The sequence below is a fragment of the Balaenoptera borealis genome (assembly GCF_965194805.1).
Source record: "Balaenoptera borealis genome assembly, chromosome: 13".
Taxonomy (NCBI): domain Eukaryota; kingdom Metazoa; phylum Chordata; class Mammalia; order Artiodactyla; family Balaenopteridae; genus Balaenoptera; species Balaenoptera borealis.
Genome location: NC_138870.1, coordinates 47,377,889 through 47,405,708, shown reverse-complemented (window position 1 = coordinate 47,405,708; position 27,820 = coordinate 47,377,889). Strand labels below are relative to the sequence as shown.

The 27,820-nt window shown below is 39.9% G+C and overlaps 1 protein-coding gene and 1 pseudogene across 2 annotated transcripts; one reads left to right on the top strand and one right to left on the bottom strand.

Annotated features, from left to right (window-relative positions):
- Nucleotides 1-262: 262 nt before the first annotated feature.
- PTGES3 (prostaglandin E synthase 3) lies at nt 263-27,115 on the top strand (the record flags this gene model as incomplete). Its single annotated transcript, XM_082349144.1, has 8 exons — nt 263-906; nt 19,078-19,191; nt 19,344-19,413; nt 19,949-20,047; nt 22,655-22,744; nt 24,668-24,730; nt 25,629-25,653; nt 25,952-27,115. Coding segments are annotated over 8 exons (1,125 nt in total), but the record flags the coding sequence as incomplete, so codon positions are not given.
- LOC309609638 (heterogeneous nuclear ribonucleoprotein A1 pseudogene) lies at nt 939-14,043 on the bottom strand (annotated as a pseudogene). The gene is made up of 2 exons: nt 13,992-14,043; nt 939-13,672 (listed from the first exon to the last, which is right to left on the bottom strand). The product of its transcript is annotated as a heterogeneous nuclear ribonucleoprotein A1 pseudogene (transcript).
- Nucleotides 27,116-27,820: the final 705 nt, after the last annotated feature.

Here is a 27,820-nt window from a genome sequence, read left to right as displayed (position 1 = left end):
TGTCTCACCTACAGCACTAATATCTCAAAGCAGGTGCAAACGCCGGCCCCCAAGGGTAAACGTTCCTCCTCAGCCAAAGACCTCAAATTTCCGCTGCCCCTGTACAGGGTCTCCAACTCTCATAAAAATGGCGAGGTGGACCAAGGCCCTGCATTCGGAAGTTAGCCCTTCTCCGCAAATAGTATATCACCAGCAGAGGCTTTTCCCCTCCTTCTGCGGTGGAATGTTTCCTCAGTGGGCCGGTTTACGCTCTTAAAAGTAACCAAACCCTCATTTCACTTTTCAAGCCTCCGGACTCTGCGTCCCTCCGCCTCGGCCTTCCTCCCGGAGTCAACGCGGCCGTTTCTCGGGGAGATCGCCCGAGGCGGGTGGCCGGGAGGTTAGGCGGCCAACGGTTTTCCACCACAAGGGGGGAGCGCGGGAGGAGCGGCGGGCCCGAGGCAGCGGACGTAGGGCGGGGCCAGCGCTAGGAAGGATCGCGAAGGAGCTGGGAGGCCCCGCCCTTTCCGTAGATATCTCTAGAAAGCCCGGCAGGAGCCCGAAAACAAAGAGTGCGCACGCGCGGCGGCTAGGCCCGGGCATTTTGCTGCGTCACCAGCCGCCGCCCGGCCTCACCACCCCTCGCTCGCACGCACGCACGTTCGTTGTCCGTCCTCGCGCCCCTTTTCCTACACTTTCCTCTTCTTCCCGACCGGAGGAGTCGCTCTCCCCGCGCGGTGCATTCTGGGGACCCAGGTCGAGCCCGCCGCTGCCGTCGCTTAAGGGAAGCGAGAAGAGGCCGCTGCCGGGGAGAAGACGCCGGAGTCGCCACCGGAGAGGAGTCGCCTGCCCAGGAGCTGCCGCCGGAGACGCCCGCCACCCGTTCGCCCGCCACCCGTTCGCCCGTCCCCCTGCCCCGTTCACGATGTGAGTGCGACACCCCGCCGAGGGAAGGTCGCCCGTGAGGGAGGCCGAGGCCGCGCGGGGGGCTGCCGGGAAGCCGTCCCTTCCCCTCCCCCGCTTTAGGCCCCCTCGGCTTTTCCCCCTCGGTGGAAATCGTTCTTGCCTGGGGGTGGGAGGTTCAGTATCCTTGTTGTGATTACCGTTGGCGGGTGGAGGACATATTTCCTCCGATGTCCGCTTCCCCCACCTCTAAACCGGCCCTCGGCTTCCCTGTGCCGGAAATCCCACCTTCCCCCTTAGGCAGTGCCGGCTGCTCCTAACTCTCCGTAACTTAGCCGTAGGCCTTAGTCTCCCGTGAGCTTTTCGCCGTCCGGGCGCCCTGGAGGCGTGGACCCTCGTGGGCTACCGCTCTGCTCCTGGGGCGCTCTGCTCCTGTCGCTCTGTGATGCTGCGACCAGGCCCGGGGCCAAGTGCACCTGCGGTGGGTGCTATCACAAGGCTGCTGGTGCTCGTAGAGCACCACGCGGCCGTGCGCCGCGAGCGACAGGTACTGCTAGGCGACTGGAGGGAGGCCATACCGTCGCCGCAACTTAACTTCCCTCTCGGGTGTCGTGATTGCTTGAGTATGGTCTTTCCATGCTTCCTCCTAACTCCAGTCTCGCTGAGGGAGTGAAAGTTGCCAAAACTCAGCTGTGTCCCTGGCAGCGAGGAATTACCATTGAGCAGGGCGTTCTGCACGTGTTGGAGTCGAAAGATATTTGTGGACATTTTCAGTGTTCTATATTAAACTTTAGGCGAGGTTTCATTATCCTATCTTAGTTTAAGGATGAAACAGGTATGTCGTTACCTTTTTGTTGCCTTAGCTTAATTTTCTTTACGTGAAGTGACTACAGATTGTTTAGAAGCTTTATGATACAGGAAAACCTTGGTGATTTTAACCGAATGAGAATTCTTGGCATCGCCACTTTGAGCCTTTAGATTTTTCTCAGGGAAAGCTTTACCTTTTCAGATACGAGAACTGCCGGTTTAGTACCTTTTTGGTTCTAATCGCTCCCTAAAAGTTATGTATAGAGAGCAATTGAGGGGAACAATTTTTATTCCTGTAAAAAGTAATGCACTTGCAAGGGTTTACTTAATAAAATAATGACCTTTGTGGTGAGTGTATTCAGTTAGACGTCTAAATAGATAAGAAAACACTACAGTCACTTGATGGAAAAGAAGCCTTGAGAAGAATGCATGTATGATTGTAAAGTAACATATTAGAATTTTGGAAGGATTCCCCCACCCCCAAAAGTGGTATGTAATAGAAGATTTTAATCTGTGAAAAATAGCTTGTGCTTTTTCTCTCTCTCTTTTTTTTTAATTTTATTAATTTATTTATTTATTTTTGGCTGTGTTGGGTCTTCGTTTCTGTGCGAGGGCTTTCTCTAGTTGCGGCAAGTGGGGGCCACTCTTCATCGCGGTGCGCGGGCCTCTCACTATCGCGGCCTCCCTTGTTGCGGAGCACAGGCTCCAGACGCGCAGGCTTCAGACGCGCAGGCTCAGTAGTTGTGGCTCACGGGCTTAGTCGCTCCGCGGCATGTGGGATCTTCCCAGACCAGGGCTCGAACCCGTGTCCCCTGCATTGGCAGGCAGATTCTCAACCACTGCGCCACCAGGGAAGCCCGTGCTTTTTCTCTTTGACATCTATTCCAATTAATGTAGCAGGATTGTCAGTCTTAAAACATCTGTTAGGAGAAAATTAATCCTCAGATAAGGCATTACCAACTTTTAATAGATTAATGTAGCCAAGCAAATTTTTTCGTGAAGAAATAGTATGTTTAATATGGTTTGAGATAGAAACATTTTCGGAGGTCACATGAAATAGTTAAATAGGTAAGAAATATTACGTTATGTAAATAGGTTAAAAACTCGGATGAAAAGTGTAGCAGTATTCCAAAAAGCAGTCTGTCAGAAGAATGCTGTTTTCAAAATGAGTGTTTTGAAGGGACCAGGTAAATTTCATTGTCTTTAAGGTATTCAGTATATGCCATCTTGCAACTTCTTTAGGGGATCTTATTAATGACTGAATTTATAAGATGAATATTATGAGTCAGTTATTTGAGTTGGAAAAGACTTTTAATGAGTCCTAGGAAGAATCTGGCTGATGAGCGTTCATTTTGTTGATGTGTGCTGTAGACATTATTTTTAGCTGTAGAGAGAGACATTTACGCTGGACATCTCAAGGGTTTTAAGGTCTGTTTTTTAATCATTTGATTGCTCTTCAGTCGTCATTTCCTAGATACATTTCTTCTAATCAAGTTTTTTAAGTTTTGTCTAGTAGTTTGCATAAAAGCTCTCAATCTCTCACCTACCTTGGAGGAGGCTGGGAATTTTAGAACCTCTCTCTCCTCCATTTAAAACCTGCACAAATCCCCTGCAGGGGGTGCTACTTTACTTTTTTTTTTTTTTTTTAAGTTATTGTAGTTGGTTTTAGGTTATAAGTTGGACGTATTAACAATAGATATGAAGTAAAACGTTTTATTTAGTTTTGAGCGGTTTGAAATCGTTCTTTCCAGTGTCTTGTAGTTAAATTAATAAATTGTCCAGAAACATACTGTGACCATTGCTAGCCTTGGTTAAAATCTTAACTTTGCCATCATTCAGCTTTGTAGGATTGAGTCCCCAAAATAAAATCATCTGTCTTTAACCTCCAAAACAAATGGTAATAGTGACCATACAGCATATGGTTAATTTCTATAAGTTAAGGAAGAGTAACTGATGATGGCTTTTGTTTAGTTTTGATTTCCTAACCACTGTAACCAAGCAACTGGATTTTCTTTTTTTCTATGCTTAGTTAGACTTTAACTGGAAGGCAGTAGAAACGAAGTGACAAATCACTTGAGGCAGACCAGTATGTGTTGTTAAGATTCTCCTGTTTAATTGTATTTTCTCAGTTTTAAGATCTTCTAGAAGCTGTATCATTTTAGAGTCATAGGTGGTTAGTGATGATTGCTTTTCAGGAAAAAATACCTTCATAATAAACTGTTTAGAATCAATCGAGCTCTGAAACATTAATAATCATATTTTATCTGAGTTATTAAATTAAGAATTGCTGCATCTAGTGGATTTTACTACAGAAATACAAAGTGTGTTTTAGTAAAGTTTATTATTTACTGTGTAGGTTAGGGATAGATTTTAAATTGAGGCTGACTTCCACAGGACACCTTAGAACTTTTGGTTTTCCAGGAAGGTGCCAATTACTTTAAATCTTACCTTGAGTAATATGCCCTCACCTGTGTTGTACTCCAAAACCAAATAAAATGTGCTGTTGTGGATTTTCTATGCTATAGTTGATCTTCTTGTGTAGCCGTACTTTATTGCTGAAAAGTGTTTATATCGGGGCTCTTTCCAACTCAGCATACTTAATTATCTTTGTGTACTGAAAGGATCTAAGCCACAGAGGTGTTTTTTTAACTTTCAATTTTATTACATTACAGGATTTAGTTCTTTAGATATCAATTCACAGCACTGCTGGTTAGTATAAACAACTGTCCCAAATAGGATTGGAACCCAGAATTTCTCATAAAGACTTATTTTTTCCACTTTACAAAAAGGGAGAATAATTTTCCAGGTGGTCCTTTTATTTCCAATAAATAACCATGCCTGTAGTTCAGTTTTTCTTTTTTCCCCTGAAATATTTATTTACTTGGTTGCGTTCGGTCTTAGTTGCGGCAGGCGGGCTCCTTAGTTGTGGCTCGAGGGCTCCTTAGTTGTGGCATGCAAACTTAGTTGCGGTATCCATGTGGGATCTAGTTCCTGGGCCAGGAATGGAACCCGGGCCCCCTGCATTGGGAGTGTGGAGTCTTTACTGGATCACCAGGGAAGTCCCACACCTTTATATTTTAGAGTGGGAATTACCAAAGAAAGGAAGTAGCACAAAGGTTCACAAACTTTTCTTGGTTCACCCCTTGGTGTCTTAGTAGTATTTTTGTTGAAACTATTTTGTATTTTTTTATTTGTTGGTTGGTTGGTTTTTTAATGGTGCTGCTAGGCCAAAAGGAGTAACCTAGAAGTTCTGTTTATTAGATAGTTGGGTCCAAACTACTTAAGTATTTCGTCGTTATAGCCTGTTAGCTTTTCAGAAAGCTAACACACATAAATTGAAAGAAAAATGTAGTTTCTTGTATAACCACAGTTACTAATGAAAGGTGTATGCCTTTTGGGAACTTGTTAACTTGTTATAACTTGTTATACCTTGAAATCGGATTGGATACTTCCATCTTCCATCTCAATTCCTGTTCCCTGTTGATTTTTTTGTGGGTCTTTTCCTTTTTTAAATCATAACCACCAAAAATCCAGCTTTGCAGAGATGAAACTTAGTGGAGAGGGATACAGTGCAGTCTGCTGTTGAAACTGAACCACTTAGTGCCTTGACTGAAGTTGAGTATCACTGAATTTCTCTTAAATTTGAAATATCCTGTGGCAGCCCTGTAAATTCTTTCATAGTGCCTTGATGCACCTTGGCATGTAATTTGGGGATCATTGGACTTGCATGTATATTCAGATTAACTTTCCAGGAAGTTTTGCATAGTAGTACAACTGGCATACAGAATATCTGAAAATATGAGAAGTATATCGGGGTTTCTCTGAGCAAAGAATATGTGTGAGAGAGTTTGGTTTTAGATGTTTACAGGCAGGGCTTTTGATAATACTTAACAAGGAAAAACTGCTCAGTCTGTGAAACTGGAACTGCTTTTTTTTTTTTTTTTTTTTTAGCAGAATTTTCATGTTTCCATATCATTCCTCACTTAGTACCAACTGAAATAGATTTGCCAGTTTCTCGATTCTCTTTTGCAAATGATAGACCAGTTGATAGACTTGGTTTTAAAATATCAGTTATTCTGAACTTTGTAACATCTTTTAAACTTTTTTTTTTCCTCCCTTGGCTATAATGAGTTTGTTTTCTTCCATAACCCCCTTTTTTTTTTTTGGCTGCATTGGGTCTTCATCGCTGTGTGCAGGCTTTCTCTAGTTGCAGTGAGCAGGGGCTACTCTTCGTTGCGGTGCGTGGGCTTCTCTTGTGGAGCACGGGCTCTAGGCACGCGGGCTTCAGTAGTTGCAGCACGTGGGCTCACTAGTTGTGGCACGCAGGCCCTAGAACGCTCGGGCTTCAGTAGTTGCAGTGCGCAGGCTCAGTAGTTGTGGTGCGCGGGCCCAGCTGCTCCGCGGCATGTGGGATCCTCCTGGACTGGGGATCGAACCCCTGTCCCCTGCACTGGCAGGTGGACTCCCAACCACTGTGCCACCAGGGAAGTCCCTGTAACCCTTCTTGATGTTTAAAAATACTCCGGGATACATGGAAGATGAGTGAATCTAGTTTTTAAGAAGCTTTCCACTTACCAGAAATGTTTAGTTTATAGAGGATAAACATAGAGGATATTTTCTTCATTATCAAGTTCTAGTAAAAAGCTAGTCTTCTGATTACTATTGTTTTAGCTTAGAAATCAAAGTGATGTTTTAATTCAGACAAACATCATGTTCCATTAAAAATAAATTTATATGGGGATTATCATTAATTACTTCTGAATAAAGTATGTGAGGTTATAGATTGTGATGTAATGTATCTTACAAATATAATTAAATATAGAGATGAGTTACTTTTCAGAGTACAAACAAAAAACGTCTTATAGTGTATCACTTATTTATACTTCAAGAAAGGTAAACCATAGCTAGTAATGGATCTGATCCCTCTACCCCCATGTTTCTTAGAAGAATAATTTTGGGCTAAATTTCATCGAACTTGGATGTGAGCTTCTTAAGGGCAGAGATTTTTATCTGCTTTGCTGACAGCTGTATCTCCGGAACAATTCCCGGTATCATGTTTAATCAATATTTGTTTATTGAATAATACTTAGACTCTAAATCTCTTTCAGCTGTAAGACTTGGCTATATGAGGTGCTTGACAGTGGTGTTTGGAACTACCTGGGATCTTTTACAGTTGGTCCTTTATTCTGCTGTATTGCATCTTCAGTCAAATTCAGCTATATCTCAGTATAGATAGGCTTCTTTTTTTTTGGCCGCACTCCACACCATGTGGGATCTTACTTCCCCAACCACTAATCGAACCCATGTCTCCTGCATTGGAAGCGCGGAGTCTTAACCACTGGACCACAAGGGAAGTCCCTATCATGCAGGTTGGGCGAGTAGTTTGGTGGTCAGTAGGTGAAAGATAAAGGTGAGAGTCGTTTATAACTTTAGATTCTATTAATTGAGGCTTTGCTATATTTTGGGAAATCTGGAAAAGAAAGACCACCAAATCAGTATATACCCTCAAAGTACATTTGACTTGTTTGTGAGCCCTTTATTTTGACAATGTTTATTTTGGGAATATTTAGCTTATTAGTTATGGTTTGGTCAGACTGATTTTTTTCTCTTAATTAACTGGATGATTACCATAAATTCTCCTTTAAGAGATTATACCCTTTTTTCTCTTCCCCCTCCAATTTTTTAAAAATATGAAGATATTGGTCTTCCAATCAAAAACTAATGCACTTTTTCTGCTTGATTAATTTCTGTATGAGGCCATTAGTTGAAGATAAAACTTAATAGATTTAAAAATGTTTGTTTTATAAAGATTGTCATTTAGTACATCCTTGTATCACATTTTGCAGTCTTAAATATTTTTACAAAAGTAGAGCTTTTTTTTTTTTTAAGAGCATTTTTTGTGTTTAGTTTTTTGGCTGTGCTGTGCGGCATGCAGAACCTTAGTTCCCCGACCAAGGATCGAACCCGTGTCCCCTGCATTGGGAGTGTGGAGTCTTAACCACTGGACCACCAGGGAAGTCCCAAAAGTAGAGCATTTTTATTAAAAGGTCGTTATTGCTATTTTCACCAGTATATTTGTCTGTTTTGGGGGTTTTTTAAAAAAATTTATTTATTTTTGGCTGCGTTGGGTCTTCGGTGCTATGCACAGGCTTTCTCTAATTGCGGCAAGTGGGGGTTACTCTTCGTTTCAGTGCGCGGGCTTCTCATTGCAGTGGCTTATCTTGTTGCGGAGCACGGGCTCTAGGCATGCGGGCTTCAGTAGTTGTGGCTCGCAGGCTCAGTAGTTGCGGCACACAGGCTTAGTTTCTCCACGGCATGTGGGATCCTCCCGGACCAGGGATGGAACCCGTCCGCTGCATTGGCTGGCAGATTATTAACCACTGAGCCACCAGGGAATTCCCTGTCTGTATATGTTGAAGAGCCTAATGTTTAGTGACCAAATAATAGTATTCTAATTTTTTTCTCAATGATTCAGAATAAGAATTCAGATATTGATCATATGTCTCATTTGTGTATGTTAAAAACTTTTTTATAAAAAAACTAATCTGATTGAACAGTCCCATGACAGTTCTTAATGATTTCTGGGGGGGAAAACACCAAAATGATGTGGAATCCTGTGTGATTCTATGGGATGAGCAGGTAATATATATGTATCCCATGAGGTTGAGCTAAATTGTACATTTCAGGAAGCCAAATTTGAATTATTATGGTATTAACTTAGATTTGTAGGCCTCTTACTTGAATAAAAGTTTTTTCACTAAATTCTCACATAGAGCTCACAAATTTTTTTTAAGTTTTAATATAAATTAATTAATTTATTTTTGGCTGCATTGGGTCTTTGTTGCTGCCCATGGGCTTTCTCTACTTGCGGCGAGCAGGGGCTACTCTTCACTGCAGTGCGGGGGCTTCTCTTGTTGCGGAGCACGGGCTCTAGGCGCACGGGCTTCAGTAGTTGTGGCATGCAGGCTTCAGTAGTTCTGGCACGCAGACCTCACAATTTTTCATGTTTGCTGTATAATGGTCCAGAGTACCTGCTTACAAAAACATTTATTGATTGATTGGCTGCGCTCTGCAGCATGTGGGGATCTTAATTCCCTGACCAGGGATCCAACTCTCGCCCCCCGCAGTGGAAGCGCAGTCTTAACCACTGGACCACCAGGGGAATTCCCCTTACAAAAACTTCTGAACATTGGAAATATTCTGAGAGACAAAATAAAGTTGTTGGAGCTTTGACGGTAGTATTGGTTATAGAGACAAGTTATATGCTGTAGAATTCTGTTAGATAACAGAATTTTTTCTCTCTCAAGATATTCAAATTTCTAAAGGGATGATAGCTGTAATTAATGTTTTTTTTTAAACTACCCGGATACAGAATAAACTCTTCTCCATGGTCTCCAGGGACGTCTGTGACCTTGGTTTTCAATCTTAAGCTTTATGAACTTACTTGGAGTTATGTATGATATGTTTGTCCTACCAGTTCATAAAAGGCTTGATGTGTCCTAATTGTCTTTTAATAATTTAATCTGCCCTGCACATAGTAAACTATCAGAAGAATTGCAATAACCTGGAAATGTTCTTTAGCAAATTTTTTCCATGTAGCTTTGCTGGTTGTTTTAGTCTGGGCTGCTGTAACAGAATACCACAGACTGGGTAGTTCATCAACAGCAGAAACTTATTGTCCACTATTCTTTTTTTTTTTTTTTTTTTTTTTATTTATTTATTTATTTATGGCTATGTTGGGTCTTCGTTTCTGTGTGAGGGCTTTCTCTAGTTGCAGCAAGCGGGGGCCACTCTTCATCGCTGTGCGCGGGCCTCTCACTATCGTGGCCTCTTGTTGCAGAGCACAGGCTCCAGACGCGCAGGCTCAGTCGTTGTGGCTCACAGGCCCAGGTGCTCCGCGGCATATGGGATCTTCCCAGACCAGGGCTCGAACCCGTGTCCCCTGCATTGGCAGGCAGACTCTCAGCCACTGCGCCACCAGGGAAGGCCTTGTCCACTATTCTGCAGTCTGGAAGTTCAAGATGTAGGCACCAATATGGTCACCTGGTGAAGGGGCCCGCTTTCTGGTTCATAGTTTCTTGCTGTGTCCTTACGGTAGTGGAAGGGGCGAGGGGCCCCTCTGGAGCAGTGAAAGGGCTAGGGGCCTCTTTGGAGCCTCTTTATATCTAAGGCATGACTTTATTTTTTTTTAATATAAATTTATTTATTTATTTTGGCTGCGTTGCATCTTCGTTGTTGCGCGCGGGCTTTTTCTAGTTGCAGCGAGCGGGGGCTACTCTTTGTTGCGGTGCGGTGGCTTCTCTTGCAGAGCACGGGCTCTAGGCACGCAGGCTTTAGTAGTTGTGGCACGTGGGCTCAGTGGTTGTGGCGCACGGGCTTAGTTCCATGGCATATGGGATCTTTTTGGACCAGGGCTCGGGCCCATGTCCCCTGCATTGGCAGGCGGATTCTTAACCATTGCGCCACCAGGGAAGCCCATAAGGCATGACTTTAATTTATGAGGGTTCTATCCTCATGACCTAGTAGTAAGCACCTCTCAGAGGTCCCATCTTTGAATATCATCCCGTAGAGCATTAGGATTTCAATGTATGAATTTGGAGGGCATGCATTAAGGCCATTGCACTGGTGCATCCTTTCTTGGCGGGGGGTGGGGGTGCATGCCTCACAGCATGTGGAACTTCCCTCAACCAGGGATCAAACCCGTGCCACCTGCAGTGGAAGTACGGAGTCTTAACTGCTGGACCAACAGGGAAGTCCATGGTGCATCCATTTTTTTTAAGGGAGAGGTGCTTGTAATTTTCTACAAATTAGAATTAAAATGCATGAGATTCTAGTATATTAAAAATGGTATTTGGGAACAAATGTGGTTTCCACTCTGTCATTTTAAGACAAACTAAGAAATTTTAGTCAAAACTACAGAGGAGAATTTTAGTTTATGCAAATTTTAGTTGCTTGAATTGACATAGCCCTAACATTGAGCTTGGAAGAACTTGTCAGAAGAACTTGGAATGTCCCACTTCGGAGATTTTGGGTATTTTGTTATAAGTAGTGGCTTATTCACATAATGTATGCAGAGGTGAAAAAGTTTTTGCATTTATAGGTATGTTACTATTAAAGTGAATTAACAGACTTGAACAGTAGTTTGGGATTTTGCCAGTGTTTGTATGAGACTAGACACGAATCCAACATAGTTTAGGAGCTAGAGTTTAAAATCACCCTTTCTCTGGGTTAATAGGAGAAAAGAGTGTTGTGATTTCATAAACACTTCGTTTTCCTTTCAAATGAGTGAATATATGTGTTTATTATTGTTTAGGTTAAGTGTAGGATTTCCCCCCCTTGTATTTTCAGACAGTTTAGATCAGGGGCACTTGGTAAATATTAGGCTTTACAGGACACAAATACCTGTTTCACATTTTTGTTTTTACAACTTTAAAAATATTAAAACCATTTTTGGCTCCAGGTTAGGATCATTTAATTTTGTTTTTATTGTCTGGTAAATGATTTTATTAGTTGGCTAGGGCTACCATAGCAAAGTACCAGAGACTGGGTGATTTAAACAGTAGAAATTTATTTCCTCACAATTCTGGAGGGTGTTAGTCCAAGATCGAGGTGTCAGAAGGGTTGGTTTCTTCTGAGGCCTCTCTGCTTGGCTTGCAGATGGCTGGCTTCTGTCTTCTTCACAGGGTCTTCCCTCTGTAACTGTCCTAATCTCTCTTTTTAATTAATTTATTTTTTAAATTTTTATTGGAGTATAGTTGCTGTACAGCGTGTTAGTTTCTGCTCTGTAGCAGATTGAATCAGTTATATAGCAGATTGAATCAGTTATACGTATACAGTATATCCACTCTTTTAGATTTCTTTCCTATTTAGGTCACCACGGAACATTGAGTAGAGTTCCGTGGGCTACACAGTAGGTTCTCATTTGTTATCTATTTTATACGTAGTAGTGTATATATGTCAATCCCAGTCTCCCAATTTGTCCCATCTCCTCTTCCCCTCTGGATAACCATAAGTTTGTTCACTACATCTGTGACTCTATTTCTGCCTTGCAAATAAGTTTATCTGTACTGTTTTTCGAGATTCCACATATAAGCGATATTGTATGATATTTTTCTCTTTTTGACTTACTTCACTCTGTATGACAGTCTGTAGGTCCATCCACATCTCTGCAAATAGCAGCATTTCGTTCCTTTTTATGGCTGAGTAATATTTCATTGTATATATGTACCATATCTTTATCCATTCCTGTCGATGGACTTTTTTTTTTCCCCCAAGAGGGTATTAAATCGTTTATTGAATACACATGATAATGGATGATACAGAAGCTTCGTTCTCATCTATAACTTTATCTGGTACCGTAATTCAGTTTAGATATATTGCATAGGATGTGCCAACAATCATATTAATAACTAAAAAACTCCATGACTTTGCTTGGGTGACCCTTTTCACGGTGAACTCCAGGTCACGACGCAGTAACTGTCAGTTCAGCTACACCAGGGTTTCTGAAGGCAATAGCTTTTCCACCAAAGCAGGTTGTAAATAAATTTTGAACGGAACCTGGCATCACCCTGAAGGAACTCTAACTTCACACTGTTGGGGTAGTTTACCAAAATGGCTTCAGAGTAGACTAACTTTACACAGCACATTTTTTAAAAAGACGCATTTATTCAGCATCGTGATGAGACTCTTACATTTAGCAATCAACAGCATGGGTGCAAAAAAAAAAAGAAATCTCCATTAAAACCCTTTGTTGGAATGCTTTACACTTTCCACAGAACAGAAACTGAAATAACTTGTTAAACAGGTAGTCACAAATACAGTCCTCGAGTTTTTTTGCCCATACACATGAGTATTGTCTAAAACATGTCTTCTTTGTAGCAGCTAGGCCCTGCCACCACTGTGCTTGGCTGAGTTCACAAATTTGTTGTAACCTGTAGCTTCCCTGTCACTTCTCTGGCTCTCCTCTCCTGCTGAGCTTTGTTTCCTGGCAGTAATTAAAACCTTCTGCCACTGCCAGCTACTGCTGCTGCTGGAACCACCATAGCCACCTTGCTTTCGTGGTTTGGCAAAGTATTAGCCTCCACCACCACAGGGACCAGAACTTCTGCCTCCAAAGCTTCCTCCTTTCATGGGCCCAAATTTTGAAGATTGATTGTTGTAATTTCCAAAATCATTGTAACTTCCACCACCTCCAGAATTGCTTCCATCATTACCAAATCCATTATAGCCATCCCCATTGCCACCATATCCACCGCTACCACGGCTGCCACCAAAGCCACCTCGAGCACTGAAGTTTCCTCCACGAACAAAGTTGTCATTCCCACCAAAATCACCACCACGACCACCACCAAAGTTTCTAGAACCACTTCGACCTCTTTGGCTGGATGAAGCACTAGCCATCTCTTGCTTAGATAGGGCTTTCCTTCCTTCACGGTTGTGGCCATTCACAGTGTGGTATTTCTGAATGACAGTCTTGTCTACGGAGTCATGGTCATCAAAGGTTATGAAAACAAAGCCTCTCTTTGCCACTGCCTCAGTCAGTCATGATTTCAATCACTTCAATTTTCCCATACTGTTCAAAATAATCTCTTAGGTGATGTTCTTCAGTGTCTTATTTAATGCCAGCAACAAAAATCTTTTTCACAGTTAAGTGGGCACCAGGTCTTTGAGAGTCTTCTCTTGAGATGGCCCTCTTTGGTTCCACCACTCTTCCATCCACCTTGTGTGGCCTTGCATTCATGGCCGCATCCACCTCCTCCACAGTGGCATATGTGACAAACCCGAAGCCTCTGGAGCGCTTGGTGTTTGGATCCCTCATTACCACACAATCTGTGAGTGTTCCCCACTGCTCAAAATGGCTCCTCAGACTCATTGGTTGTTTCAAAGCTCAAACCTCCAGTGAAGAGCTTCTGCAGCTGTTGGGGCTCTTTGGGTAACTCTGACTTAGACTTGACTGCAGTGGAGGGAGGAGATGTCAATGGTGCTTACTTGGCAGCGTACAGGGGCAGAAAGTCAATGGACATTTAGGTTGCTTCCGTGTCCGTGTAACTGTTCTAATCTCTTATGAGGAGGACACCAGTCATATTGGATTATAGCCCACCCTAAGACCTCAGTTTACCTTACTTTTTTAAAGATCCTCTTTACAAATACAGTCACATCCTGAGGTATTGGCGGTTTAGGACTTCAACATATAAATTTAGGATGTGATTTCAGGCCATAACAATGATATAAATCTAGATTACTTAATGTGAATTCAAGGAAAGGAAAGATTCTCCCCTGGTTCCAATGTCCTTGATACGAACAGAAACTAAAGAGCTTATATACCAGATCGCCATTAATGTGCTCCTTCTCCATTACTATAGGTTCTTTTTTTTTTTTAATTTATTTATTTTATTTATTTTATTTTTGGCTGCGTTGGGTCTTCGTTGTTGCGCGTGAGCTTTTCTCTGGTTGCAGTGAGCAGGGGCTACTCTTTGTTGTGGTGCGTGGGCTTCTCATTGTGGTGGTCTCTCTGGTTGCGGAGCACGGGCTCTAGGCACGTGGACTTCAGTAGTTGTGGCATGTGGGCTCAGTAGTTGTGGCTCGCGGGCTCTAGAGTGCAGGCTCAGTAGTTGTGGTGCGCGGGTTTAGTTGCTCTGCAGCGTGTGGGATCCTCCCGGACCAGGGCTCGAACCTTGTCCCCTGCATTGGCAGGCGGATTCTTAACCACTGCGCCACCAGGGAAGCCCTACTATAGTTTCTTAATGTGTAACTTGACTTTAACACGGTAAACAGTACTATTAAGTATTTTCAGATTATGTTGTTAAATTCGGCTAGAAAAGCATTTTTATCAGTTTATTGAAATAGCCATTTGTAAACATAGTGAGAGAAGAATCTGCTCACTATAATCAGGTTAATTCAACATTGTAAGTCAACTGTACTCCAATAAAAATTAATTTGAAAAAAATCAGGGTAATTGTTTTCAGCTTTATTACCTTTTTTGTTCAAACAGGAAAGGTAGAATACTACAATGAATTCTTCATGTACCCATTATTCAGTCACAACCATTATCAGTACAGGGTCATTCTTATTTTATCTACTCCCCTCCTCTTCTGCCCAATGGATTTTTAAAAAAATATTTATTTATTTGGCTGCACCAGATCTTTAGTTGCGGCATGTGGGATCTAGTTCCCTGACCAGGGATCGAACCCGGGCTCCCTGCATTGGGAGCATGGAGTCTTAACCCCTGGACCACCAGGGAAGTCCCTCTTTTTAAATTTTTAAATAACACAATTTCACAGTTATACTGGGTTGCTCTAAAGGAAGAAAGCATTCCATGCCAAAACCATTTAATATCATTTTTTTTAAAGTATTATGAATGTAATAAATCCCCATCTACCCATCCACCAGATTCAGCATTTAGCAGGCCTTTGCCACACTGCTTTATTTCTCCCTTTTTCCTTAGTTATTGTAAAGCAGACCCCATGTACTTAACCTTTTAATCTTGAATGGACATTTGTTTTCCATAAAACAGTGCCTTTCACACCTAACAAAACTAACGGTTTTCACATTATCTAATACTCTGTCCATATCTAGGTCTCCACGGTTTCAGTAATCTTTTTTATGTTTAGTTTGTTTTAATCAAGATGCGTACCAGATTTACAAATTGCACTTGTTTGATAACTCTTAGGTCTCTTTTAATCTAGAGCAGTTCCCCCTCTTTTCTGCCATTGATTTAAGAAACAGTATTCTGAATTTTTCACTTCTTGTGATATCATTTAACTTGTTTCTTTTCCTCATATTTCCTATAGACTGGAATTAAGTTTACTGTGGAATATATCATGTTGATCAAATCAGGAGGTGAATGTTTGGTTGTCCCACTTTTTGTGATGCTAAGATCATAAGTTCTTTATCTGCTGTTCATCTAATCATTGTTAATGGTCCCATTCATTGATGAACACTGCCAAATCAGCTTAAAGGTTGCAAAATGGTGATTTTTTTTTTTTTTCCTCCTCACGTTTTATTCCACACAAAGCTGGAATTCTGTAAAGAAGTTTCCTTCCTGAACGGGCCCTATTCGGGTATCATGAATAAAGATTCATAAAGGGAAAGAAGGGTAAATGCCTATTCTTTCTCTTTAATTGCCTTTTTGGAAAGAATTGGATCTGTAGTATCTTCTGGTGATCTAGAATTGTGGGTAGTTTGTTTTGTATTTCTTTAATCAATATAAACTGGAGTATTTATATTTTGTGTATTTGGATCAGTTTGCAGACATCCTTTCAAATTGTCGTTGGCCAGGGAGAGAGACTCATTGTTTCCTCCTGTTTTGACTGATCTCGTTTTTTTGTTTTTTGGCTGTGTTGGGTCTTTGTTGCTGTGCCAGCTTTCTGTAGTTGCGGTGAGCGGGGGCTACTCTTCGTTGTGGTGCATGGGCTTCTCGTTGTGGTGGCTTCTCTTGTTGCGAAGCACGAGCTCTAGGCGTATGGGCTCAGTAGCAGCGGCATGCGGGCCCTAGACCGTGCAGGCTCAGTAGTTGTGGCACACAGGCTTAGTGGTTTTGTGGCATGTGGGATCTTCCTGGACCAGGGATCGAACCCGTGTTCCCTGCATTGGCAGGAGGATTCTTAACCATTGTGCCACCATGGAAATCCCAACATAATTGCTTTTATTTTTATTATTTTTTTATTTTTTGGCCACACCGCGTGGCCTGTGGGATCTTAGTTCCCCAACCAGGGGTCAAACCCGGGCCCCCTGCATTGGAGGTGTGGAGTCTTAACCACTGGACCACCAGGGAAGTCCCTGATCTCATTGTTTTTAATAGCTTGATTTGCACTATGAGATGTCCCAAGCTCATTTATATTTCCCACCTCGGAGCTGGGGTCAACCATTTCTCTATAGGAACTTATTTCTTTTTGTTGGAAATAAGTAGTATTTTGACACTGGGGGTGTTCATTGCCCCAGATTGTTATTATTAGTGCTTTTTGAAGATAGGACTGTCTGGTTACTTCAAGTTGAAAATCTATGAACTTGGTCATTTAAAGTTTTAAGTATCTATTAAGGTAACAAATATTTTCAGTTGAAGACCAAACATGGGGGAATTCCCTGGCGGTCCAGTGGTTAGGACTCTGCGCTTTCATTGCTGAGGGCCGGGGTTCGTTCCTTGGTTGGGGAACTAAGCTCCCACAAGCTGCGGGGAAAAGACCCAAACGTGTTACCACATATTGAGAATACTGTTTTGGCAAGAAAATAAGCTAGAAATAATGTATGGCCTATTGGGACCTAATCATAAAACTCCTAAATTGTTTATTAGCTCTATTAACACGGAATTTTGGTTAGATGTCTTTTTCACAGGCATTTAAAAATGCGTGCCTCCCCACCCCCCTTGTAATCTGCCAATAGATGCCTGAAAAAATAGCTTTTACCCTTGTTGATTTGTTGGTATTTAGACTTTGGAAATTGCCATCTGTAATTTTTAATTGCAGATCTGATATCAGTGTTTTGGAGTAGAGTATGACTAGTCAAGTTTAACAGTTGTGTGAAAATGTTGATGAGCAGTTGGCTGTAACTTTAGAACTTTAAACTGCTACTCCTCAGGGTTGGGAAATTCAGAGTTTGGAAGCAAAACAATTCCTTTAAGTTGAGTTGATTTATGAGTAGTGTTTGAACATATAATAACTAATTGGTTTTAAATTTTATTTTGAAGTTTTAGGTTTACAGAAAAGTTTCAAAAAATACAAAGAATTCCTGTAACTTTGATTTTTAGATTATCAAAGCAGCACATGCTTATTTTTTTAAAAATAGTTGAAACAGTTGAGAATGAGGTGGCTCTACTTTGTCTCATCTTTCTGGTTCATTCTTTAGAGGCAAATGCTGTTCATTTGTGTGCGTGTGAATTCTTCTTGGAATTTTTATGCATATGTAAATACTTATCTAAGTAACTTGTTTTAAAGATGACAAAGGAAATTTTTCAAAGTTTTTACCGCATATAATCTTCATTGCCTGTTAATTACATTTGACTGTATTTGCTTTTACTAGATTTTTAGCTGTATTCTAAAACATAATTTTAATGGATGAGTAGAGCTTTAGGCAGCTAACACGGAAGAAGACAGGAGTCTATTGCAAGGGACAGGAGCTGGTGAATAATAAGGAAAAAGTAAATATTCCAAGTTGTTTCTAGTGTAAGTATATATTGGATACAGATACAGATTAACAGATGGGACTATAAAGTTTAATTTTTTATCTAATGTCATTATTTAGAATCATAAGGGTTTGTAAGGAAGATTTTTTTGCCCAGAAAAAAAAAAAAAAACAGTTGCTTTGCTTTATATAGTCAGCTGCAAATGAGAACATTCTTTTTTTTTTTTTGGCTGTGCCGCACAGCATGCGGGATCTTAGTTCCCCAGTTAGGGATTGAACTCCTGCCCCTTGCAGTGGAAGCTTGGAGTCTTAACCACTGGACTGCCAGGACAGTCCAAATGAGAACTTTTTTGAGGACAAATACTGTCATTTCTCATACTTTAAAAAAATTCCGTTCACAGTTCCTAACATTGTAAGTAGAAATGTTGAATACTGTATTTGAATTGACAATGGATTAGTTCAGATTTTTATTTTTATTTTTTAAAAATACATGTGTGTTTATTTATTTTAGTTGCACTGGGTCTTAATTGCGGCAGGCAGGCTCCTTAGTTGTGGCATGCATGTGGGATCTAGCTCCCTGACCAGGGATGGAACCCGGGGCCCCTGCACTGGGAGCACGGAGTCTTGACCACTGCGCCACCAGGGAAGTCCCCTAGTTCTGGTTTTTAAAATTCCGTGAAGTTGAATTATTAAGAGCAGGGCTGTAAAGGAGTAGCACAAATTTTGACAGGGCTACCTAAATGGTTAACTCCAGTGAGCATTTTGTTTCATTTTTTAAATCCTTTCTATGATGAAATTTGTATCATTGCGTTTTTTTTGTTTGTTTATTTTATTTTTGGCTGTGCTGGGTCTTCGTTGGTGCGCAGGCTCCTCATTGCGGTACCTTCTCTTGTTGCAGAGCGTGGGCTCTAGGTGCGCGGGCTTCGGTAGCTGTGGCACCCAGGCTCAGTAGTTGTAGAGCACGGGCTTAGTTGCTCCACGGCATGTGGGATCTTCCCAGACCAGGGCTCGAACCCGTGTCCCCTGCATTGGCAGGCAGATTCTTAACCACTGTGCCACCAGGAGAGTCCCTATCATTGCGTTTTAACTTGTACTGCAGCTGTTAGGGAAAAAGATGTAGTTCACGTTTGAAATTGCAATAAACTGCCTGAAAATAATCAATGCTCTGATGGAGAACAGAAGTATGTTACTTACATGCTAAGCTTTGGAGGTTATGTAAATACTCAGTTAGTGAATTTCAGCTTAACTTTGTTTAATTTTATCTTTTTGTAGGCAGCCTGCTTCTGCAAAGTGGTACGATCGAAGGGACTATGTCTTCATTGAATTTTGTGTTGAAGACAGTAAAGATGTTAATGTAAATTTTGAAAAATCCAAACTTACATTCAGGTAAGTTACCATTTTACATCATTGGGTAAAAGGCTTGTTTCAGGCAGCTTGAATAACTTTGGCTTGATTGTTTCGTGTTTTCATTGAAGATACTACTAATCTTTACCTCTTTGAAGAGACTCATTGTTTTCCCTTTTTCTTTTTTGGTACAGTTGTCTTGGAGGAAGTGATAATTTTAAACATTTAAATGAAATTGATCTTTTTCACTGTATTGATCCAAATGTAAGTAGTCTTGATACTTTAATCCCAATTTAAATTGTAAGGAAATGGACATACTTTAAGTACTCATTTTAGAGATAAGCACTAATTCTTAACAGTTGAGAGGCTAATAAGTATATATTTTGCATTATTTTCCCTCTTGTAACTACTTTTCTGGATATTCTTTTTGTTCTTCTTGTTTGGACTCAGGGCAATACTTTTTTTTTAATTTTTATTTTTTATCTTTTTAAAATTAAATTGTGTAGTTGATGTAAGGGCTGTACTCCTAAGGCTTGTCTTATTTAAGCATAGATACATCTAAGTATGTTCTATGATTGTACCATATTTAGTTAACTTTTTAAGGTTTTATTCTATTCACCTTGTGCAGGGGAGGAAAAATGTTTTTTGCAATTGGATAGCTTATGAAATCTTCAGTAGTCTAGGGGTTGTTTCAGGGTTTAGAAAGAAATTAGGAGAAATGACAAATAACCAGCTACTTTGTGTCCTGTAGTAATACCAGAGAGATAAACGGTGTGATAGCGCTTATTTTTGTTTTTAGGATTCCAAGCATAAAAGAACGGACAGATCAATTTTATGTTGTTTACGAAAAGGAGAATCTGGCCAGTCATGGCCAAGGTTAACAAAAGAAAGGGCAAAGGTAGGTTCCTTTTTCTTTTTTTGAAAGTTTGGTATTTTTAAGTAATAAAAGATGCATTGACATCAGACTAAAAAGTATTTGCCCAGCAAAGGAAACCATCAACAAAATGAAAAGACAGCCTACTTAATGGGAAAATATATTTGTAAGTCATGGATCTGATAAGAGGTTAATATCCAAAATATATGAAGAACTCACACAACTCAGCAACAAAAACCTGATTAAAAAATGGGCAGAGCAGTTGCCTGGTGGCCTAGTGGTTAGGATTCCAGGCTTTCACTGCCATGGCCCAAGTTCATCACTAATTATCAGAGAAATGCCAATCAAAACCACAGTGAGGGACTTCCCTGGTGGCTCAGTGGTTAGGAATCTGCCTGCCAATTCAGGAGACATGGGTTTGAGCCCTGGTCCAGGAAGATCCCACATGCCTCGGAGCAACAAAGCCCATGCACCACAACTACTGAGCCTGTGCTCTAGAGCCCGTGAGCCACAACTACTGAGCCCACGTGCCACAGCTACTGAAGCCCACACGCCTAGAGCCTGTACTCCGCAACAAGAGAAGCCACTGCAATGAGAAGCCCATGCACCACAACAAAGAATAGGCCCCGCTCGCCACAACTAGAGAAAGCCCGCATGCAGCAACGAAGATCCCACGCAGCCAAAAATAAATAAATAAATTTATTTAAAAAAAAAAAAAAACCACAATGAGATAATCATGTCCTAACTGTTAGAATGGCTAATATGAAAAATAGAAATAACAAATGCTGAAGAAGATACAGAGAAAAGGGAGCTCTTGTACACTATTGTTGGGATTATAAATTGGTGCAGCCACTATGGAAAACAGTATGGAGATTTCTCAAAAAATTAAAGGTAGGGCTTCCCTGGTGGCGCAGTGGTTGAGAATCTGCCTGCCAATGCAGGGGACATGGGTTCGAGCCCTGGTCTGGGAAGATCCCACATGCCGCGGAGTAACTAAGCCCATGAGCCACAATTACTGAGCCTGCGCATCTGGAGCCTGTGCTCCTCAACAAGAGAGGCCGCGATAGTGAGAGGCCCGCGCACCGCGATGAAGAGTGGCCCCCGCTTGCCACAACTAGAGAAAGCCCTCGCACAGAAACGAAGACCCAACACAGCCATAAATAAATAAATAAATAAATAAATAAATAAAGCATGACACAAATTAAGCAATGTGAATACCATCAAGCTTTCATCATCATAAAAAAAATATTAAAAAAAAAAAAAATTAAAGGTATAACTACCATATGATCCAGCTATTCCACTTCTGGGTATTTATTTGAAGAATATGAAAACACTAATTGGAAAGGATGTATGCCACCCCTATGTTCATTGCAGCATTATTTACAGTAACCAAAACGTGGAAGCAGCCAAAGTATCCATTGATGGATGATGCCATAAACTGTGGTGTGTGTGTGTATTCAGTGGATTACTACTCAGCCATTAAAAAAGAATGAAATCTTGCCATTTGCAGCAACATGGATGGACCTTGAGGGTAATAAGCTAAGTGAAATGAGTCAGAAGGAAAAAGACAAACCTAATTTTAAAAAGCATAACAAAACGAAAACTCACAGATACAGAGAACAGATTGATGGTTACCAGTAGGGAAAGGGTTGGAGGGGTGGGTGAAAGGGGTACCAGGAGTCAATTGTATAGTGATAGACGATAAGTGGACTTGGAGGGTGATCACTTTGTAGTTGTATACAGATGTTGAGTTACAGTGTTATACACCTGAAACTTACATTTTTAAAAAAAATTGGTACGAGGAATATAGTTTTTGTTTCATAGCTAGGTACTATTAATATTAAGGCCTTGTGGTCTATATATTTTTCTCTACTTTGAGGTTTATAGCTTTAACTTAATACCAAGTGTGGTCAGAATAAGATAGTCACTAATAGATGCAGACTCTTCTGCATTCAAGAGGCAGACTTTGCTTAGAAGTATAAATTACTCAGATGCTGCATCAGAGCATATCATGGTGACATTTAAAAAATAATAAGTTAATCACGTATCTGAATTTGAATAGTTCCTACCAGTGAATTTTTGTTTTAAAAAATAGGTGGGTTTTTTTGTTCTTTTTGGTTTTTTGTTTTGTTTTTTTGGCTGCATTGGGTCTTCATTGCAGTGTGCGGGCATCTCGTTGCGGTGGCTTCTCTTGTCGGGGAGCACGGGCTCTAGGCCCGCCGGCTTCAATAGTTGTAGCACGTGGGCTCAGTAGTTGTGGCTCACGGGCCCTGGAGCTTGTGGGCTTCAGTAGTTGTGGCACATGGGCTTAGTTTCTCTGCGGCATATGGGATCTTCCCGGGCCAGGGCTCGAACCCGTGTCCCCTACAGTGGCAGGCGGATTCTTAATCTTAACCACTGCGCCACCAGGGAAGTCCCAAAAGTAGGTTTGTTTCTGACAACTGTGAAAGCAGCTTCATGAAACTATATTTACCATTATTACATTTTTCTAGTTTTTGTGTGTGTGTGTGTGCTGATTCCATGCCTCACTAGTGAGTATGAACCCACAGCTCAAAAAATGTAGTCTTTAGGTACACACTAAAAGAGTACAAGATAACCTAATCATAGGGTGATATTTGTATTGATCTATAGCTTAATTGGCTTAGTGTGGACTTCAATAATTGGAAAGACTGGGAAGATGATTCAGATGAAGACATGTCTAATTTTGATCGTTTCTCTGAGGTAAGTTCTTTTAAATGCATTCTTCCATCTCCCTCCCAGTGTATTTCTGTGTAGTCAATTTAATTTGGTTTTAAAGACATAGTGATATTTAGGACATGTATTATTTTACTTTCAAGACTGTTCTGCAGAAAACCAAATAAGATTTTAACAATGGTCATTTAACCTTTTATGAATTTTTAAAAATTAGTGTTAAGTTCTAAAGTTGATGTATAACGACAAAAAATAAACCGTACAATCAGTGCAGCACAGTTAGTTTTTATTCCATCATTGGAACAGATTTTTGTTTTTGAAGGAGCATGAATGTGGTAATTGGCTTGCATTTTGGAGCCATGTAATATGAATATAAACCTTTAAACACACATGATGAGATACGTACAATGAGTGGTGTGTAGGGATATTTTAATTGCAAAATCAGGGAAAGGATTTTAAGTAAGCCTGTTTTTCCAGGATGTCACTGAAATACATATTGCCATGGCCAAAGGGAAAAAATCATTGAGATTCTCTTAGGTAGACTAGACCTTATTAAATGTGTTGCAGTAAAGCTGATCAGAAAAGAAAACGTTAGATTGTAAGTTGAAGATACTCTCATTGTGATTTGAAATCTTGACTATATTTTTATGTTTCTTCTTTGACAACAAAGAGTTAAAAGGAGTAAGTGCCCAGCTTCACGTATGCAACTGCTTACTTAACATCTCTCCTCACATGGCTCTGGCACCTTGATTTCAAAACAGAGAAGGGAGATAATGGTATTCATGTGATTCTCCTAAACTATGCTACTCCTTACCTGTAGTAATTGATGCCACCATTTACCCAGCTGTGCAAGTCATAACTTCTTAACAGTGTTCTCTTTCACTGATTCTCTCTATCCAGTATAACATTAACTGCTGTCTTTGCTGTCTGTATTTTGTTTTTATCTCCTAAGTAGCTCTCAAATGTATTCAGTTCTGTGTCTGTTGCCATTGCATCTCGGTACCTAGCGTTGTGCTTGGCACCTTTTGAGCATTTTTCCTGCTCAAAGAAACTTAACCAGGATTTAGTGCTTTCAGATGTAGGAAAACTCTTTACTACTTGCTCATACTATTCGAGAGTTGATGCCCAGAATTTTTATACTGAGAGATTTGAGTAGGTATCATTTTAAGGCCCCTTCTAACTCTGAAGTCCAGGTAAGCATGTATTTTTGAAGTCCCCATCTCATATTAATTATATAGTCTGCTTATTTGTTCCTCTTTAAATAATATACTGCTTGCTTTATGATCAGAAAGAACTAAATATGGGAAATTAGTACTTTATGTATAAGTATGCTCTTTTGGTCCCAGTTTATTGTACGTATACAAGGGTGTTTTCCACAGTGTGTATCTTTTCTTTCAATGTTTATGTTTATTTTCTGTTTGTAACTTAGTTACTGGTGTTCAGCCTTTGATTCAGTATTCAGGCCTTTTATGCAAGCTAATCAGCCCAGAGGACTTTATTTTAAGTTATTTATTGGTTCTTCACAATATTTTAAAACTACAATGAGAATACCATAATACACATGCCACTTAGTTGAAGATACAAAACTTTACAACTGTTCAGTACAAATAATCTCATTTTTAGCCACCAGAGGTGACTGCTATTCAGGATTGTGGTGTTTAATTTCTACATTATACATATATATCTTGTTGGATGAATTTTAATAATTTTTCTTCAATGAGAACTTACTCTTAACTTCCTATAAGTTTTCAGGATTTTATGTAATTACCTATAATCTACCTTTTCCAGAAAGGAAGGTACCTAATATATAGTTTGATGGGTTTTTTTTTCTTTTTCTTTTTTTAAATTGGTAGAAATCTATGACAGACTTAAGGTTTATTCTGCATCGTGCAACCTAATACCTAGGGCTTAATTTAACATCATTTCTAAAACTAATTTTTACACTTCAAATAGATGATGAACAACATGGGTGGTGATGAGGATGTAGATTTACCAGAAGTAGATGGAGCAGATGATGTAAGTCTATAAGTTCTTTTCCATGTTTACTTAAATACTAAGAAACAATGTATTTTCAGGTTGTTTTATGTAGATTCAAGATTGCTCTTTTTTTTTTTTTGCCACTTAATGGTCTAAAAAATATTACAGGGAAAACCAGTTTTTTAAATGTGCCCATTTTTGAGGGATGGATACCTACTAGGAAACAGGTGTCCCCTGGATCATTCTTCAAGGCACCAGATTTATAATTCAAAATTACTATTTTATAGAGACATATGCCTTACTCGGTTATAACAGTTAGTTTAGGGATTATTTTGACAAAGAAAATTGAACAGATTTTAACAGCAGGGTTGGTCAGAGAGACGTATAGTGAACAGATGGATGTTGTGAATCTGTAAGGATATACTAGACCACTCTTCTCAACATTTCCCCACCTGGCATCCTGTTAACATCTTTTAAGAAAGTTGTTCAATGTAGTTTGGAAGATACTTAGACAATTCAACAGCTAGGATTAGAGTTCATTGTCTTCTGTCATTCCAGTGGTCTTCATATTGAGCCATTTTCCTCTTCCATTGAATGCCAAGAGAGAAGAGAAACCATTTTATACCAGGATTCAGTCTGGTTGATAGGAAGGGATTTAAAGGGTGGGCTCAATTCCCACGAAAAGGCATATATCTTATAGGAAGATAGATCCTCAGCTGTATGTCTGTTTGTCTTAAGTAAACTTGTTCTTAAGTCCATTGATAAGTTCAAAGATTGATAAAACCACCAAACCAAAGATTATATCTAACCAAAGATTGATATATCTTTGCTACCTTAGTCAAAAGTACAGTGCTTCAGCTTTTTAAGGCGCAAACTGTTCAGTTAGCAGAGGAATGTTTGATCAACTTGGTAACTTCTTAAATTTTCCTTTCTGCAGGATTCACAAGACAGTGATGATGAAAGTAAGTATCTTTGTAAAAAGTATGTTTACACAGTGATATTTCACATCAGAGACCAAACTCTCAAAATAGAGAAGTTAACCTGTTTAAAATTTTTGGAAGATAACATGATTATTTCTTAATGGCCTCTAAAAAATAGCTAAAGCAGAAATTTGAATGATTTGAGATTCAAATTTTTAAAAAAAGACAATTAATTCTCTAGGAAACTAACTCTTGGTGGCTGCTTTTTCCTATTGTAAAACTTTGAAGTTGTTAGGTTATTCCCTTGTAATTTATACTAATCTTTTAAAAATCCTTTCAGAAATGCCAGATCTGGAGTAAGGAATGTTGTCATCGCTGGATTTTGAGAAAGAAAAATAACTTCTGCAAGATTTCATAATTGAGAGAATTCCTAAATTGATAGCTCTAAAGGCAGATTCTGTATTTGCCTCCTTTAACCCATTTTTCAACCTGTTTGTTTTTTTAAAGGCTTCACTAAGGGTTGATATGTACCATTGTATGGGGCAATTTTAAGTCAGCTAAGGCAATAACCTTATGCATGAACATTTCCCAGATTTCCATGATGCTGTTGAGGTCCTAGGCAATTGATAAAGCAGTTGTGATAAATAAAAAACATTTTACCTAAGTCTCCTTTACTTCATAACATAGATACTGACATGATTGGAAGCTTTTGGCTTAGGGAAAGTAAATTTTAGATTTTAGAACATGGACTCAAAGTGGCTGAAACAAATTGGTTGATACTTTAAACTGGTAACATGTTGTTCCTCTGGTATATCCTTCAGGATTGTTCCACTAAAGTTTTATTTTTCAAAAAATTTACTTCACATTATTGTACGTAAGTGATCACTTGTCAGTGTTCCAGATGTATCTTAGCTAAAACTAGTGAATGCCCTAACTTAGATGGTTTTGAAGCCTGTACATTTGGTATTGTTTGACCCTTAAACTTTTACATCTCTTAGCATGGAGGACGAAGAAAGGCTGTACATTGTTGCTTGAGAGTCTGTACATTTAGACCAAATTTGTATTTGCACTGTCAGTATGGCAAATGAGTTAAAAAAATGTTAATACACTATTGGATTTTTTATTTTATTATTATTTTTTTTTGATTCAGCTTGTACCTGGGCTGAAAACCTCAATTTATGTTCATGACAGTGGGGAGTTTTTTTAATGTCTACATTCTTTCTAATAAACTGTTGGAAGACTTCTTGGCTATCCTTTCAAGTGTCTGGTTTACTGTAATTTCATGTATTGCCATTTACTGGAATTGAGTTTTTATTTTTGCTTGAGGAAGAATTTGGGAATATTCCTCTGTTTGGGAAAAAAAAAAGAGGCTTGCTGTAATGTCACAGAAAACCTTTTAAAAGTGGATCTGTAATAGAAAATTGTAGATGCACTTTGCAACAGTTGGAAAAGAAAGTGTTGTGATTTGATTGAAATAAAACTAAATGTGTTGTCCTCCTCTAAATCTTTGAGCTTCCGCATTTTGGCACTTATTATTCCTTCCAGCTTCTACGTGTTTGTCATAGCATAGAACTGCTTCATATTTCAGTACTTCCTTATGTCAGTCATTCAGGACCTGTGTTACAGGCAGTGTTAAAGTGCTGGGGGGATACAAAGATTAATCCTTCAGGTAATTGTGTACTCAGGGAGCTCACATCATAGGCTAGGCCTCAGGACAAATAGTGAACAAAAACTTGGGAGATGGGAAGTGTAGTAATAGATACGGATAGAGTATTTAGATTTAGAAGGGAAAACACAACCTTTTTTCTTCCCTTGTTAAGTATATGAGTGTTCCAAATAATATTCAAGACCATTTTCTTGAAATGCCACAACTAGAAGATCTTAACTTTTTGGGGACTGTGGGCATAATAACACTTGGCAGTCAACTCTGTTTTGTTATGTTACAGAAGTATAACTTGGGTTCTGGTCCTGTTAAGGAAATGCAGTTTCCTCAGAGCCTTAGGTTTTTCCACATTCGGAGGTATGTTTGGACTTACGTACTTCTAAAAAATTACTTTAAACTTGGTCTCCTTTCTCTGGAGCATACCAAAGGTATCAGTATGCCTGATAGTGTACTGCTTAGCTTCAGGGAAAAACTTTAAAATTTAAAAAACCCTTCTATTTTTAGTTTTATTCTCTCAAAGAACTATTTTTGTATGTCAGTTCTGGA